The following is a 13298-nucleotide window of genomic DNA, read 5'->3' as shown; positions in this document are numbered from 1 at the left end:
TATTGGTTTATGTGTTTAGTACTCTCTGTTAAGAGGTTAGAGTTAGGAGAAGTTGTGGCGGCCATTGTGGATGCCAGGTGGTCCGAGGATACACGCTGTTTCTCCTCTCTCTTTAGGACGTGTTTGCCTGTTATACGTAAGTCTGTTATTAGTTATATGTATCTTATTATCAGATTGTGGTTAACAGTAATCGTTCATGTTTGTTTATATCTTGTTATGTATGTCTTGTTTTGGTAATTGTATTTACTCATACGCTGTATTCCCACCCACAGGGTGTTGACATCTTTGTCTGAATAAATATTATAAACCGACATTGAGGAGTCTTCTTCAATAAGCATTCTTTAGGTGGTGATAGATTCTCTATTCGGACATTATAGCCGCTATATGTGGGACTGTCGGTCCGATATTGTAAAAAAATCCAATAAAAAATGTATGTTTACGGAAGTACATGTCTCAAGTATTATCTCGGCGGTTAGTCGAGTGAAAGAAAAACAACATACAGATGATAATTCACACAATATAATACCACGAAAGCGTACAGCACTAAACAATAACATTTATTTGGGCAGCATCATACTCAAACTCAGGCAGAAAGGCAGGGTCCGGCCAGGTTCACAGTCACAGGCTGTCAGTGCATCATACAGGTACATAATTCAGCATGGTTAGGCTATATATAGCTGTTTCTTTTTCTATTCTACTATTCTATTCTACTTCTGCTGTCTGCGTCTCCCTGGGTATTCCTAGACCAGATGGCAAACAGTAAAGAAATGCCACAATATACCAGGACTTAAGAAACGAGATGTCCAACAAAGGATTTGACTAACCCTGGCCAATTTTACGCAACAAGTAGACTCTGATGCAGCGGAGACAGGGTTGCCAGATTGGCTGGTTTTTGGTGGATTTAGAAGTTTTTAGATTGATTAGGTTGGAAATTCTCAATCCCATCTGGCAACCCTTAGCGGAGAGTCTACAGATATGTTTACAGATATCACACTGCTGTGCACACCACACTTTGTTAAAATAAATAAAGCTTGTACTATTCTACTTATAATACATTCTACTGATGTAGTGTAGTCTACCATTTGGTTTTAGTTATAGGCTATTGCTCTCACTTGTTTGTACCTTTTGCTAAGTCAAGCATTTAGAATGTAGAGTGCATATTGCGAAATTTCGCAACGTCAATAACGCATCGGCCTCTAAAAAACGCCTTTTTTTTTTTTTTTTTTTACTCCGTTGCGAAAGGGCCCCCGCCGCCACCTTGCGGGGGGGCCCCGGGATTTTGCGCTACGCCACTGGTAGTTCTGGTCTCCAACTGTAATGCAGGCTAATTTATAGGAATAAGTGTGTTCATATGCAAACATACTCAATGGGATGGAATTAGTAGGCCTTTGTTTGTCAAATAGTACAGGCATTATACAATATGACCTCAGACAAATTGCAACAGAAACTCTTTCAACTGGCGGGATTGATTAGGGTTTGTGTCAAAGTCGATAAGGGTTTGAACTGGAAATGTAACACATTAAAAGTGAATTCCTGTTTTCCCATACTGAGAATACTAAATAAAATGTGTACAATTGTTACAAATTATTGACCGAGATTCTCTCAGTGAGAAAAATACAATGCAGCCTAAATTATACTGGATTTTCTCCGTTGTCTGGGAGTTCGCAAAGGGAGTTCGCAGCCATATAAGAATAAGACCACCTGATAAGAATTAGAGCATTATATTATTACAGTAAGCAGCACTCGAGTTGAGGGGGGAAATAAAAAACAGTGAAACAGAGTTGAGGGGGGAAATAAAAACAGTCAAAATCGTCCCCCTTCTAAAACGGCCATCCCCTCTTTCCATACTTTATGTCATTTTATCAATGAACGTGGTATTATTGCTATTTCAAGGTGCGAGGGGGGCACACACACATGCAATGACATTTTTACCAAGTTACTGACACTGAAGTCGCTGACGCTGAGGGGATGCTAAAATTGTCCTCATATGATAAAATCCACCACCTCCCCTGATTTTCTTTTACAACTTGAGTACTGAGTATTTAAGCATTTGCCTGGTTAGTTGTCATGATCAAACGTTACAAATGCAACTTAGCGAGAAGCCACCCTTCTCTGCCCTCTCCCGCTTCCAGACGAACGCCTACCCTATATTATAGCACTTGTCTTAATTCAGCCGCTATAATTGAGGCGCTATCACAGGGTGTTAATACAAACCTCAATCACCTGCGTTCATTTTACCTGCGTTGGTATTTATAGAAGGAAGCACGTACGCAACTTTAAACAAGCGCAGCCCGTTTTATAAATAATGCTTACGTCCGTTTAGAAAAATGTGCTTACGTGAAAGTCAAAGATGATGTTCAAGTACTTTTTTAATAAATGAGGCCCCAGGTCACTGGAAGCGAAGAAGTGCTTGTATTCCAGCAGGAGGTTCTGCAGCTGCTCCCCCCCCCCTCGCTTCAACCCCTCCATGGACCGCTGGGATAGCTCCTCCAGTGCGGATGCAGTTTCGGCTGACACCCCTGTCCATAGGCTTGGCGCCAGGCACCTTGTTCGTGGACCGCTATCGTTGCCCCCCGGTTTGTGAGGGCCGGCCAGGGCCCTTAGTACCCAGTCTCCCACCTCCAGTTGTGGTTCACGTGTCCATATCACAGCACCAACGTCTCTCAGAGCATCCAGTCCCAGGATACAGTCCTCCTGGATATCTGCTAGCCAAACGTCTTGTTCGATTACAGTTTCCTCCATCCTCAGTGTCAATTTGCTCTTCCCCTTCATGCTGGCACACTGGCCGGTGACCGTCTCCATCCTCACCTACGTGGGCACCCACTGGATCTCTTGCCCCAGGACCCCTGGTCTCACCAAGCTGACGGTGGACCCCATATCTACCAGGGCTGTGCACGCATAGTCATTGAAGAAGCAGGGAACATGGAGACTGAGGCCTGGTCCCACCTGTCCCACAACTCTGGGACTATTAGTCAAGGGGGGCGCTCTATGGGTCGGCTAGTCCCCATCTAGGCTGACCCCTGGGCTTTTCCCGATTCCAGAGAGGGGGTGACTGAAGGTCGATGGGAAGGGTGTGCTCACATACAGTATTTTTGTGTCTACGTACATGCATATAGATCGACGCACAAGCATGTGTTTTGTTACCAAACTTATAATAACAAAATAAAGTACACTTGAATGTCTGCTTGCCATTATTTTTCCTATACTTCTGCTTTCAGAGCTAGTTATTAATTACGTTATTACTAAAACCAATAATAATTGAATGCAAAGGCAATTATATAATATGATAGAGTAGATACATTTAGTCGTACAGTGACAACCGGCCCTTTGAGGGCAACCATAATGCTGATGTAGTGTTATTTTCTGTGACTACTAGTGACTACTCCTCTCTTTTCAAGTTTGTATTCTTTTGAATGTTGGCTGTTTATTGTACTGGACGTGTTCTACTTAAACAAAAATGAATGTCATTAAAAGAAGGACTATAAAACAATAATGTTACAGACAGGGGCGGACTGGGATCAAAAAACAGCCCTGGCATTTGCGACACAACAGCCCTATTTCCAAACGCAACACGCAACACGGATTGTTAACATAAAAAGCTTGAGATAACCCGACTGACTAGAATCCAATGTAGACATTTGGAACACATAACACACGCAACTGACACACACTACAATCGCTGATGAATTCAGAGTGCCGACAACAATCCACAGTGACTGACTTAACCTGAACTGTGGCATCTATCTAAGCCAAAAGGACCTTGAGGTCCAGTTAAGCCTATTAGCTTACGTTAATATAGACTCGGTGTAGCTAAATGAAGCTGCTCTGACACGGAATACAATAACGTTAGCAAAAAAAAGCTACAGTTACATGAACCAACACATGTATGAGCCTAAACAATACACCAGCCACAGTGCACATTACATTTAGCTTCACCAAAGCAGAAAAAGAGCACTGCACAGCCACAGTGTAATAAATGTGTCTTACCTTCATGTAGTTAGCAGACTACTAAGTAGTTTGTTTTTCTCTACAACCCTGTCAATCATTCTCTCCCTCGTCGTCTCCCTCTACCACAAGTTCAATGTTAGTCCTAGTGCTAGTTGAGGAGTGTTGCTTCGCAAACAGATTTCGTTCTTATATTCTATTCTTCTTCTTCTACTCGAGTTATCTAGCTTTGCGTAGCAACGAGTTGATCATGAGAAAATTTGTTAGGCCCTGGGCATACGCGCAGAACTGCACGGACAGCCCGGGCCGATATAAAATGTTTTGGGCCGCAGTCTGCTGAAATAAGTTATTTTCAATGAAAATCACCAGAGACAAAATTACAAATATGTTATTCATTTATTTTTTATATAATACATTCTGAGCGGCCCAGAGTCTCGCGTCCCTCCTGGCATTTGCCAGGCTTGCCCGATGGCCAGTCCGCCACTGGTTACAGACAATGCTTGAAGTGATTATTATAATTGTATTAAAGTCATGGGCCTGACATGATCTTGCCTGCAGTATGCAGAACATAAAAAAAAAAGTAACACTGCAGCACAATAAAAAACATTATGTGACATGGTCTGGTGAACTGGGCCGCAACTGTGCAATTGTGAAGCCTCGCAAATGCTCCCTTTTCTCCCAAGTATGCTCGCTTTTCGTTCTCTCAGCCAGGAGAGGAGCTTTCTCCCTCTCATTCATTTGAATACAGCCATCACATTCTTCAGATAGATCAGAGTCATTAAAGACAACACTAGTAGATACAATTGAAAAATAATGTATATTTATTGAACATTGATCAAGGGAGATAACAGATAACATATAGCACTAGGTGGAATGTGCGGTCATCATTCCTCTCCCTGGTCGAGCTGCTGTCAGAGTTCTTACTTGAATCCCTTGGACTGGGCAGAGGACCACACCTCCTCTCCGTCCCTCTCCACCACCATGGTGCCATCGTTACGCAGGTAGAAGCGGCACATCTTGAAGCCACCAGAGGCCTGGCTCTTGGTCTGCCAAATCATCTTGTTGTCCCTCTTGTACATGACGAAGTTGCAGTCGTCCTGCATGCACAGGCGGTGGGCGTCGCGCTGGCCTGCGGTGTCTGAGTTCCACACGGGCTTCCAGTTGTAGATGACAAAGTTGCCATCCTCCTAGAAAGACAGATAGGATGGAAACATAGATTAAACTGTGTACTGCAATGCTATTAGTATTATAGTATAGTATCGTTCAGGCTCCAGACACTCACCTGGAAACAGGCCTTCCACTCATGGTTGTTGGACATGAGGTAGTCTCCCTTACGGAGTTCGTCAAACTTGGACATGTAGTTCCTGCTCATGATTCTGCAATGACAAGTTAGGTGGATCACTAAATAAGCATGAAGGAACTTCTTCTACTGCCTCAATTTAAAGTTTGGAGAGTTACACACATGGAGAGAGATTGTTGATTTTTTGTTACAAAATGCATGTAACATAAAACAGAATCGAACAATGTGGAAGTAACTCTCCACATATAAAAGATGTGTTGGAGACAGTGAAGACAGAGCAGATTTTCACTGAAGCAGAGAACTATGATAACACAGATATAACACAGTTCTGATACTATTGCAGAAAGAGGAGAGAAATCATGCATCATGATTCGGCTTCACAGACCAAGAGAAGAGAACTCTAAAAGACAGAGCGACAGATCACAGTTCTGATACTCACAGGCCGGCTGTGGAGTGGATGTTGAGTCTGATGAGTTTGCAGCTCGAGGTGAAGTGTCATCTCCTTCAGAAGCAGCAGCTTTTATAGCCAGAACCAAGAGAGGAGCCCTTTCATGGAGAACACCCTCTCTGTCAAGCCGTAATTCAATCTGTTTTATCGCAAGATATGTTTTATGTCTGAGCCAATTTGTAAAATTAGTAAGATATGCCCAGGGTCCTTTCTTCTGCACATAAATGTGTACAAAACCAGCTTGTGAATGTAAAGAGGGGCCAGAGCTTGAATCCTTCACAGAACAAAAACCAATCACAGAACTGTGCAGCTAACCACATACCGAAGAGAGATGGGAAAGTGAATACATGTTTGTGCTTATTGGAGGCAAGCTGGTTTGTCTTTGCTACGAGGCAGTGCCCAAGGAATACAATTTACGGCGGCACTTCGACACCAAACAAGTATGGCCAAGTATGCTAACCTTAGCCACCAAGAAAAGCAACAAAAAGTCCAAGAATTAAAAGGCAGCCTGCATTGTCAACAGAATATGTTTGCAAAAGTTACAGCAACAAATGATGCAGCAGTGAAAGCAGCATTCAGTCACTCTGTTGCATGCTACTGGAACAAACTCCCTGAAGAAATCAAACAGGCCCAAACCCTACAAATATTTAAAACTAACCTAAAAACCTTTATGTTCTGCAGCAGTTATGGTTAAGCAAAACAAGACATTCGGTATGTGGTTAGCTACACCTTTCTCTGATTGTTTTTTGTTCTGTGAAGGATTCAAGCTCTGGCCCCTCTTCACATTCACAAGCTGGTTTTGCAGACGAAAGGAGCCTGGGCATATTTTACAAGTTGGCTCAGAAATAGACATAACTTGCGATAAAACAGATTGGATTATGGCTTGACAGAGAGGGTGTTCTCCATGAAAGGGCTCCTCTCTTGGTTCTGGATATAAAAGCTGCTGGTTCTGAAGGAGACGACACTTCACCTCGAGCTGCAAACTCATCAGACTCAACATCCACTCCACAGCCGGCCTGTGAGTATCCGAACTGTGATCTGTAGCTTTGTCTTTTACAGTTCTCTTCTCTTGTTCTGTGAAGCTGAATCATGATACATGATTTCTCTCCTCTTTTTGCAATAGTATCAGAACTGTGTGGCAAGTTTCTGTGTTATATCTGTGTTAGTTATATCATAGTTCTCTGCTTCAGTGAAAATCTGTTCTGTCTTCACTGTCTCCAATACATCTTTTATATGTGGAGAGTTACTTCCACATTGTTCATATTCTGTTTAATGTTACATGCATTTTGTAACAAAAAATCAACAATCTCTCTCCATGTGTGTAACTCTCCAAACTTTAAAATGAGGCAGTAGAAGAAGTTCCTTCATTCTTATTTAGTGATCCACCTAACTTGTCATTGCAGAATCATGAGCAGGAACTACATGTCTAAGTTTGACGAACTCCGTAAGGGAGACTACCTCATGTCCAACAACCATGAGTGGAAGGCCTGTTTCCAGGTGAGTGTCTGGAGCGTGAACCATACTATACTATAATACTAATAATATTATCATTTACACATATGGTTGGAGCATTGCAGTACACAGTTAAACCCATGTTTCCATCCTATCTGTCTTTCTAGGAGGATGGCAACTTTGTCATCTACAACTGGAAGCCTGTGTGGAACTCAGACACCGCTGGCCAGCACGACGCCCACCGCCTGTGCATGCAGGACGACTGCAACTTTGTCATGTACAAGAGGGACAACAAGATGATTTGGCAGACCAAGAGCCAGGCCTCTGGTGGCTTCAAGATGTGCCGCTTCTACCTGCGTAACGATGGCACCATGGTGGTGGAGAGGGACGGAGAGGAGGTGTGGTCCTCTGCCCAGTCCAAGGGATTCAAGTAAGAACTCTGACCGCAGCTCGACCAGGGAGAGGAACGATGACCGCAAATTCCATCTAGTGCTGTATAATGTCATCTTTGATCTCCCTTGACCAATGTTCAATAAATCGTTTTTTGAAATTGTATCTACTAGTGTTGTCTTTAATGACTGATCTATCTGAAGTATGCGATGGCTGTATTCAAATGAATGAGAGGGAGAAAGATTCTCTCCTGGCTATGAGTTTGATGAGAGAACGAAAAGGAAGCAAACTTGGAGAAATGGGAATATTTGCGAGCAGGGCTGCCAAGTTTCACCTAAAGTTCGGAGTGAGATTTTTTGGCGATGGAGCGACCCAAAACTGTGCACGTTTTGGCAGCGGTTGCCCCTCTCTCCCACCCAATTATTTGTGCTAGTTTCATGCAATTTTACATGTTGTTCATAATAAACCAGCACAAGAAATGAAAATAATTGGAACATTTGATAAAACAGGACAAATTCAGACAATATATCATATTTATGAAATATTAATAAACAAATACAGTAGCCTACAGAGTCTAAAAGAAAATTGGGCCCCATCAACAGGACTCAGCCCCTTGGTCAGCAGCAGAAAGACCCTTGGTCATCATCTTATAGTGCATTGCTCATAGATGGCTATCATGTTATACAGTACATACCAGGGTTTTTCCTGGGTCAGAATGAGGCCTTGGCGGTTGATCTTGTGTGCGCGCAGCACGCTCACATTTTGAGGTACCCCCAATTGTTGTATTTGTATTGTACATTTTAATTAATAACAATATTATTATTATTATTACCATTAATTATTATTATTATTAATTATTATTATTATTAATGTACAGTACAGTGCTCTGTTACAGTAGAGAAACAAAAAACAGTTACCAAAACTCTAAAGTTGCAACGTAGGCCTATCATCTCACCCAAATTAAGTCAGTAGGCCTATTAAAAAACGGTATGCCATAGTGTCTCTGAGATAAAGGATACAATCCGTTTTCACACTCGTGTTGAATAAGAGAAGATTAATGGAGGGGGAAAGACATGAGTGTGTGAGGACGGAGGATGATGAGCAAAGTCCCATCATGGATTTTATCTGGAATTTCACTGCCAATCTCTCCTCCATCACCCCGAAAAAGAGATGACTTTGTTACCGGATGAAACAACGGTTTGAAAGTACCAGTAGGCTACCAGATACGATGTTGTATGCACATACTTGCTACGTTCTTACATGCAGCTTGCGGGAACACAGATTCTTCCATCAGTGCCCGCCTCCCGCTTCGATTGCAGACTCAAGTTAACGTGCGTGCTGAAAGATGCCACGAAACTCATGTCCGGTAGCTTTCTTTCAAGGAATTTCAAAAATAAAAGTCCTGCAAAACAATTGTTATTTCTCGGCGTGAGAAATTTGAGCTGTGGCGTGTGAGAGTGTGAACTGGTTGATATGCGTGTGCCTCACGGCCAAAGCGTGAGACTTAGCAGCTCTGTTTGCGAGGCTTCACAATTGCAGAATTGCGGCCCAGTTCACCAGACCACATCACATAATGTTTTATTGTGCTGCAGTGTTACTTTTTAATGTTCTGCATACTGCAGGCAAGATCATGTCAGGCCCATGACTTTAATACAATTAAAACATTATAATAATCACTTCAAGCATTGTCTGCAACATTATTGTTTTATTGTCATTCTTTTAATTACATTAATTTTGGTTGAAGTAGAACAGGTCCAGGACAATAAACAGCCAACGTTCAAAAGAATACAAACTTGTAAAGAGAGCAGTAGTCACTACAGAAAATAACACTACTGGATGGATGTGATGTTTTGTGTGTCTTCACTCACATTCATTTTCTTGATCAGCTTCCCCATAATTCCTTGGAGCCAATGGAACTCTCGTCATAATGACTAAGGCCAGGGGTGTCAAACTCAATTTCATCCCGGGCCACATCAGCATTATGGTTGCCCTCAAAGGGCCGGTTGTAACTGTAAGACTACATGTATCTACTCTATCATATTATAGAATTGCCTCTGCATTCAATTATTATTGGTTTTAGTAATAACTTAATTAATAACTAGCTCAGAAAGCAGAAGTCTAGGAAAAATAATGGCAAGCAGTCATTCAAGTGTACAACTATTGTACAATTTATTTAAAAAATGAGTTTGGTAACAAAAACACGTGCTTGTGCGTCGATATAAACCCCTCAGAAAAAGTTTGGAAACGTTATTTTGGTTGATTATTCCTCCCCTTTAATAATACCAATTGGTATTGTATTTTATATCGTTGGAAAGCCTGATTAGTCACCTTTACAACGAGCTACAACTTGTAAGGATCATGCATTCGTGGAATGAGCAACACAGCTAAACGTGTGGGTAGCGGCCCAAAAATATCTTCCAAAATCCCCTATATTCTTCTGTTGGTATTCACTCTCGTTTTGAGTTGCTTGGTGGATTGGATGATTGCACTCTCCCACAGTAATAAGGAAAAAACAACACATGTTGGCCATTTTTACACATTATTAATTTTACACTGTCAGGGACCTCAGTAGCGTGTGGAAGATCCATACGCAGTCACAACAGCTTGGCACCTCCTCCTCATGCTGGTCACCAGCCTGGTCACACACTGCTGTGGGACGGAACCCTATTCCTCAACCAGGATTTGCCGCAAGTCAGCCAACATGGTTGCGTTGGTCACTCTGGCACGTACAGCACGCCCAAGCTGATCCCACAAGTGTTCAATTGGGTTGAAGTCTGGACTCACGGCAGGCCATTCCACCCCCTCCACTCCCAAATTCTGGAGGTGCTCTGTGATGATCCTGGCTCTGTGGGGGCGAGCGTTGTCATCCTGGAGGATGGAGTTAGGTCCCAGATTCTGGAGATATGGGATCGCCACTGGCCCCAGAATATCATTCCTGTCAATTAGGTGCCATTCAGGTGCCAGTCACACACCTGTGACTGACATACACCTACCAGCACTTGAAGCTCAAAACGAGAGTTACGATACCAACAGAAGAATATTGCAGGGGAAAATACAGTTTGTCATGTACAAGAGGGACAACAAGATGATTTGGCAGACCAAGAGCCAGGCCTCTGGTGGCTTCAAGATGTGCCGCTTCTACCTGCGTAACGATGGCACCATGGTGGTGGAGAGGGACGGAGAGGAGGTGTGGTCCTCTGCCCAGTCCAAGGGATTCAAGTAAGAACTCTGACCGCAGCTCGACCAGGGAGAGGAACGATGACGCTGTATAATGATGATGCTGTATAATGTCATCTGTTATCTCCCTTGACGTTCAATAAATATAAATAATTTTTCAATTGTATCTACTAGTGTTGTCTTCTTATCCACCGTGACACGTGTTTAATATAACAGATATAAAGAGCTTACCTTTATCAATAATGTTCATCAATGTCGCAAACGATTCATTAGATTCCATTGTAAACGTCTACATCGTTTTTTCCGTCGGCCGGTAAATAGAGTGCGAGTCACAAGCCCTTGTTGACAGACACGTCACATAGCAAAACCAAGCTTGCTTGGCTTCAACCCCCGAATTTCCATATCATTGGTCCTCGAAAGTCATTTTTGTCCGCCTCTGCTCGATTCTATTGGCTCTGACGATTCAAATGAGGGGTCAATCATGACATTCTGACCAATGGTTTTGGGAGTAATTTGACTGCATAATTTGACCTTGTGTGAAAAAGAGGCGGGTGCGCCATAGGGGCGCACAGACAAGCGCGCAGCAGGGCCCTGCTTGGTGGAAACAGAGTCTAAACAGATAAATGTGGGTGCAAATTATACCTATAGTAATCTGTCAATGAAATATAATAATTTTACAGTCTTGATACAAGAGAAAGTCTGATACACTGATGGTTCCCGGTCCAGTTACAACCAGGCAAGCTACACGTTTGGCCAGAGAACAGCTGTGCTTTTCCCAGGCAACTGTTGCTAGCGACGCCATTGTCGTCACACCGGCACCGGCAGCGGACTTCCTGGATACAAACGAGGCTAACAAAACAGAGGGGAGCTATGCTAACAACATTAGCCCCCCACCTAGCTTCCACCAGCTATCCAGTGAACACAGAGGAGTCACCACCACCACTGCCGCCTCAGACGAGACCGAGGACCCCCAGCCCCCTCACACAACCCCCATTGATGTCCCATCTCCAACCACCGAGACCTGGGGAGACTACGGCTACTTCCCGGCCTTCAATGCAGTTTTCATGGCTCGTTTCACCGAGTCCTGGAGGCAGCTCACGGCCGGTAGAAACACCATCAACGACGTCCCCCTCCCCCACCCGGCGACGACCCCCCCTCCCCCCTCCCTCCCCCACCCGGCGACGACCCCCCCTCCCCCCTCCCTCCCCCACCCGGCGACGACCCCCCCTCCCCCACCACCCGGAGACTCTCTACCGAAACCGTGGAACAATGGGCAACCCCCCCCCATCCCCCAATCCTCAACTTGACGATGACCTGAATGGAGACTATTTCCAAGTCAAGGACATAAACACTCTTTTTGGACACAGCAGTAAGGGCCTGCATATTGTTCACCTTAATGTGAACAGTCTTGTGCCTAAACTGGACCAAATCAGAGAAATGTTCCATGACAGCAAGGTTCACATTTTGAGCTTCTCTGAGACCAAGTTTGATGAATCAATCAAAGACCCAGAGATTGAAATAGTAAACTACTCAGTCATCAGAAACGACAGGAACAGGTATGGGGGTGGTGTCTGCATGTACATTCACAACGATATTATCTTTAACACCCGGTATGACCTGAATCATGACGAATTAGAATCTGTTTGGGTTGAAATTATCTTTAACAAAGCAAAACCGGTGCTGGTTGGTACTATCTACAGACCTCCCGATCAGAATGATTTCTATGATATTCTTGAGGGGTGCTTGGATGACGTTGACTGTGTGGAAAATATTCTTATTGGGGATTGGAACACGGACATGCTCAGAAATGAAGCATCCGTCTTCAAATCCTTCACTAGGTTTTCTGAATTACACGGTCTCCGCCAACAAATTACCAAACCCACTAGGGTGTGTATTTCTACTCAAACCACCATAGATCTCATTCTAACATCGGATGAGTCCAAAATCTCCAAGAGTGGGGTTATTGTATGTGGGCTAAGTGATCATTACATGATCTTTTGCACTCGTAAAAAGCATAAACCCAAGGCTGGCGGTCATAAAACTGTAACCACTAGATCCCTTAAATCCTATTCTAGTGAGGCCTTAAACCATAAACTGGAGAATCAAGACTGGTTAGATGAACTAAAAAGCACACAGGTTGAGGAGGCATGGCTAGGTTTCAAAACCAAATTCCTAAATATTATTGACAGTATAGCCCCCATGAGAACCACCAGGGTTAAAGCCCGATCGGAACCATGGATGAATTCGGACATTCTAAATGCTATGAAAGTCAGAGACCTAAAATGCTCTGAAGTTCAAAAATGCAAATCAAAATTAGTGAAACACTTAAACGAAGATCTCAAAACCCACTTTGAGAAAATTAAAAAACAATGCAACAAACTATGCAATCAGGTAATTACCATGACCAAATCTGCTAAGAAAACATACCTCGATAACAAAATCGAAGAAAACTTAAACAAACCACGTGACCTTTGGAAGCTACTTAATAGCCAACTAGGTTGCAGTCAAAAACTCAAAACCAGGTCTACAAACATCAGCATAAAATCTGGAGATTCTCTCTTTACAGACAAGCTGGATGTGGCTAAG

General features: G+C 43.2%; 2 protein-coding genes across 2 annotated transcripts; one reads left to right on the top strand and one right to left on the bottom strand.

The window, feature by feature from the left end:
- Positions 1-4865: 4865 nt before the first annotated feature.
- Positions 4866-5317, bottom strand: LOC308159942 (B-type lectin plumieribetin-like; the record flags this gene model as incomplete). The annotated part of the gene is made up of 2 exons (XM_080533771.1): positions 4866-5132; positions 5228-5317. 2 exons carry the CDS (start codon positions 5315-5317, stop codon positions 4866-4868), a joined length of 357 nt encoding a protein of 118 aa, XP_080389897.1.
- Positions 5318-7100: 1783 nt separating this feature from the next.
- LOC308159347 (B-type lectin plumieribetin-like) lies at positions 7101-7579 on the top strand (the record flags this gene model as incomplete). Its single annotated transcript, XM_080533116.1, has 2 exons — positions 7101-7190; positions 7313-7579. 2 exons carry the CDS (start codon positions 7101-7103, stop codon positions 7577-7579), a joined length of 357 nt encoding a protein of 118 aa, XP_080389242.1.
- Positions 7580-13298: the final 5719 nt, after the last annotated feature.

This window comes from Nansenia antarctica, assembly GCF_963989245.1.
Source record: "Nansenia antarctica genome assembly, chromosome: 6".
NCBI classification, from domain to species: domain Eukaryota; kingdom Metazoa; phylum Chordata; class Actinopteri; order Argentiniformes; family Microstomatidae; genus Nansenia; species Nansenia antarctica.
The sequence above is the reverse complement of the archived record's forward strand: the minus strand, read 5'-3'. Positions and strand labels throughout refer to the sequence as shown.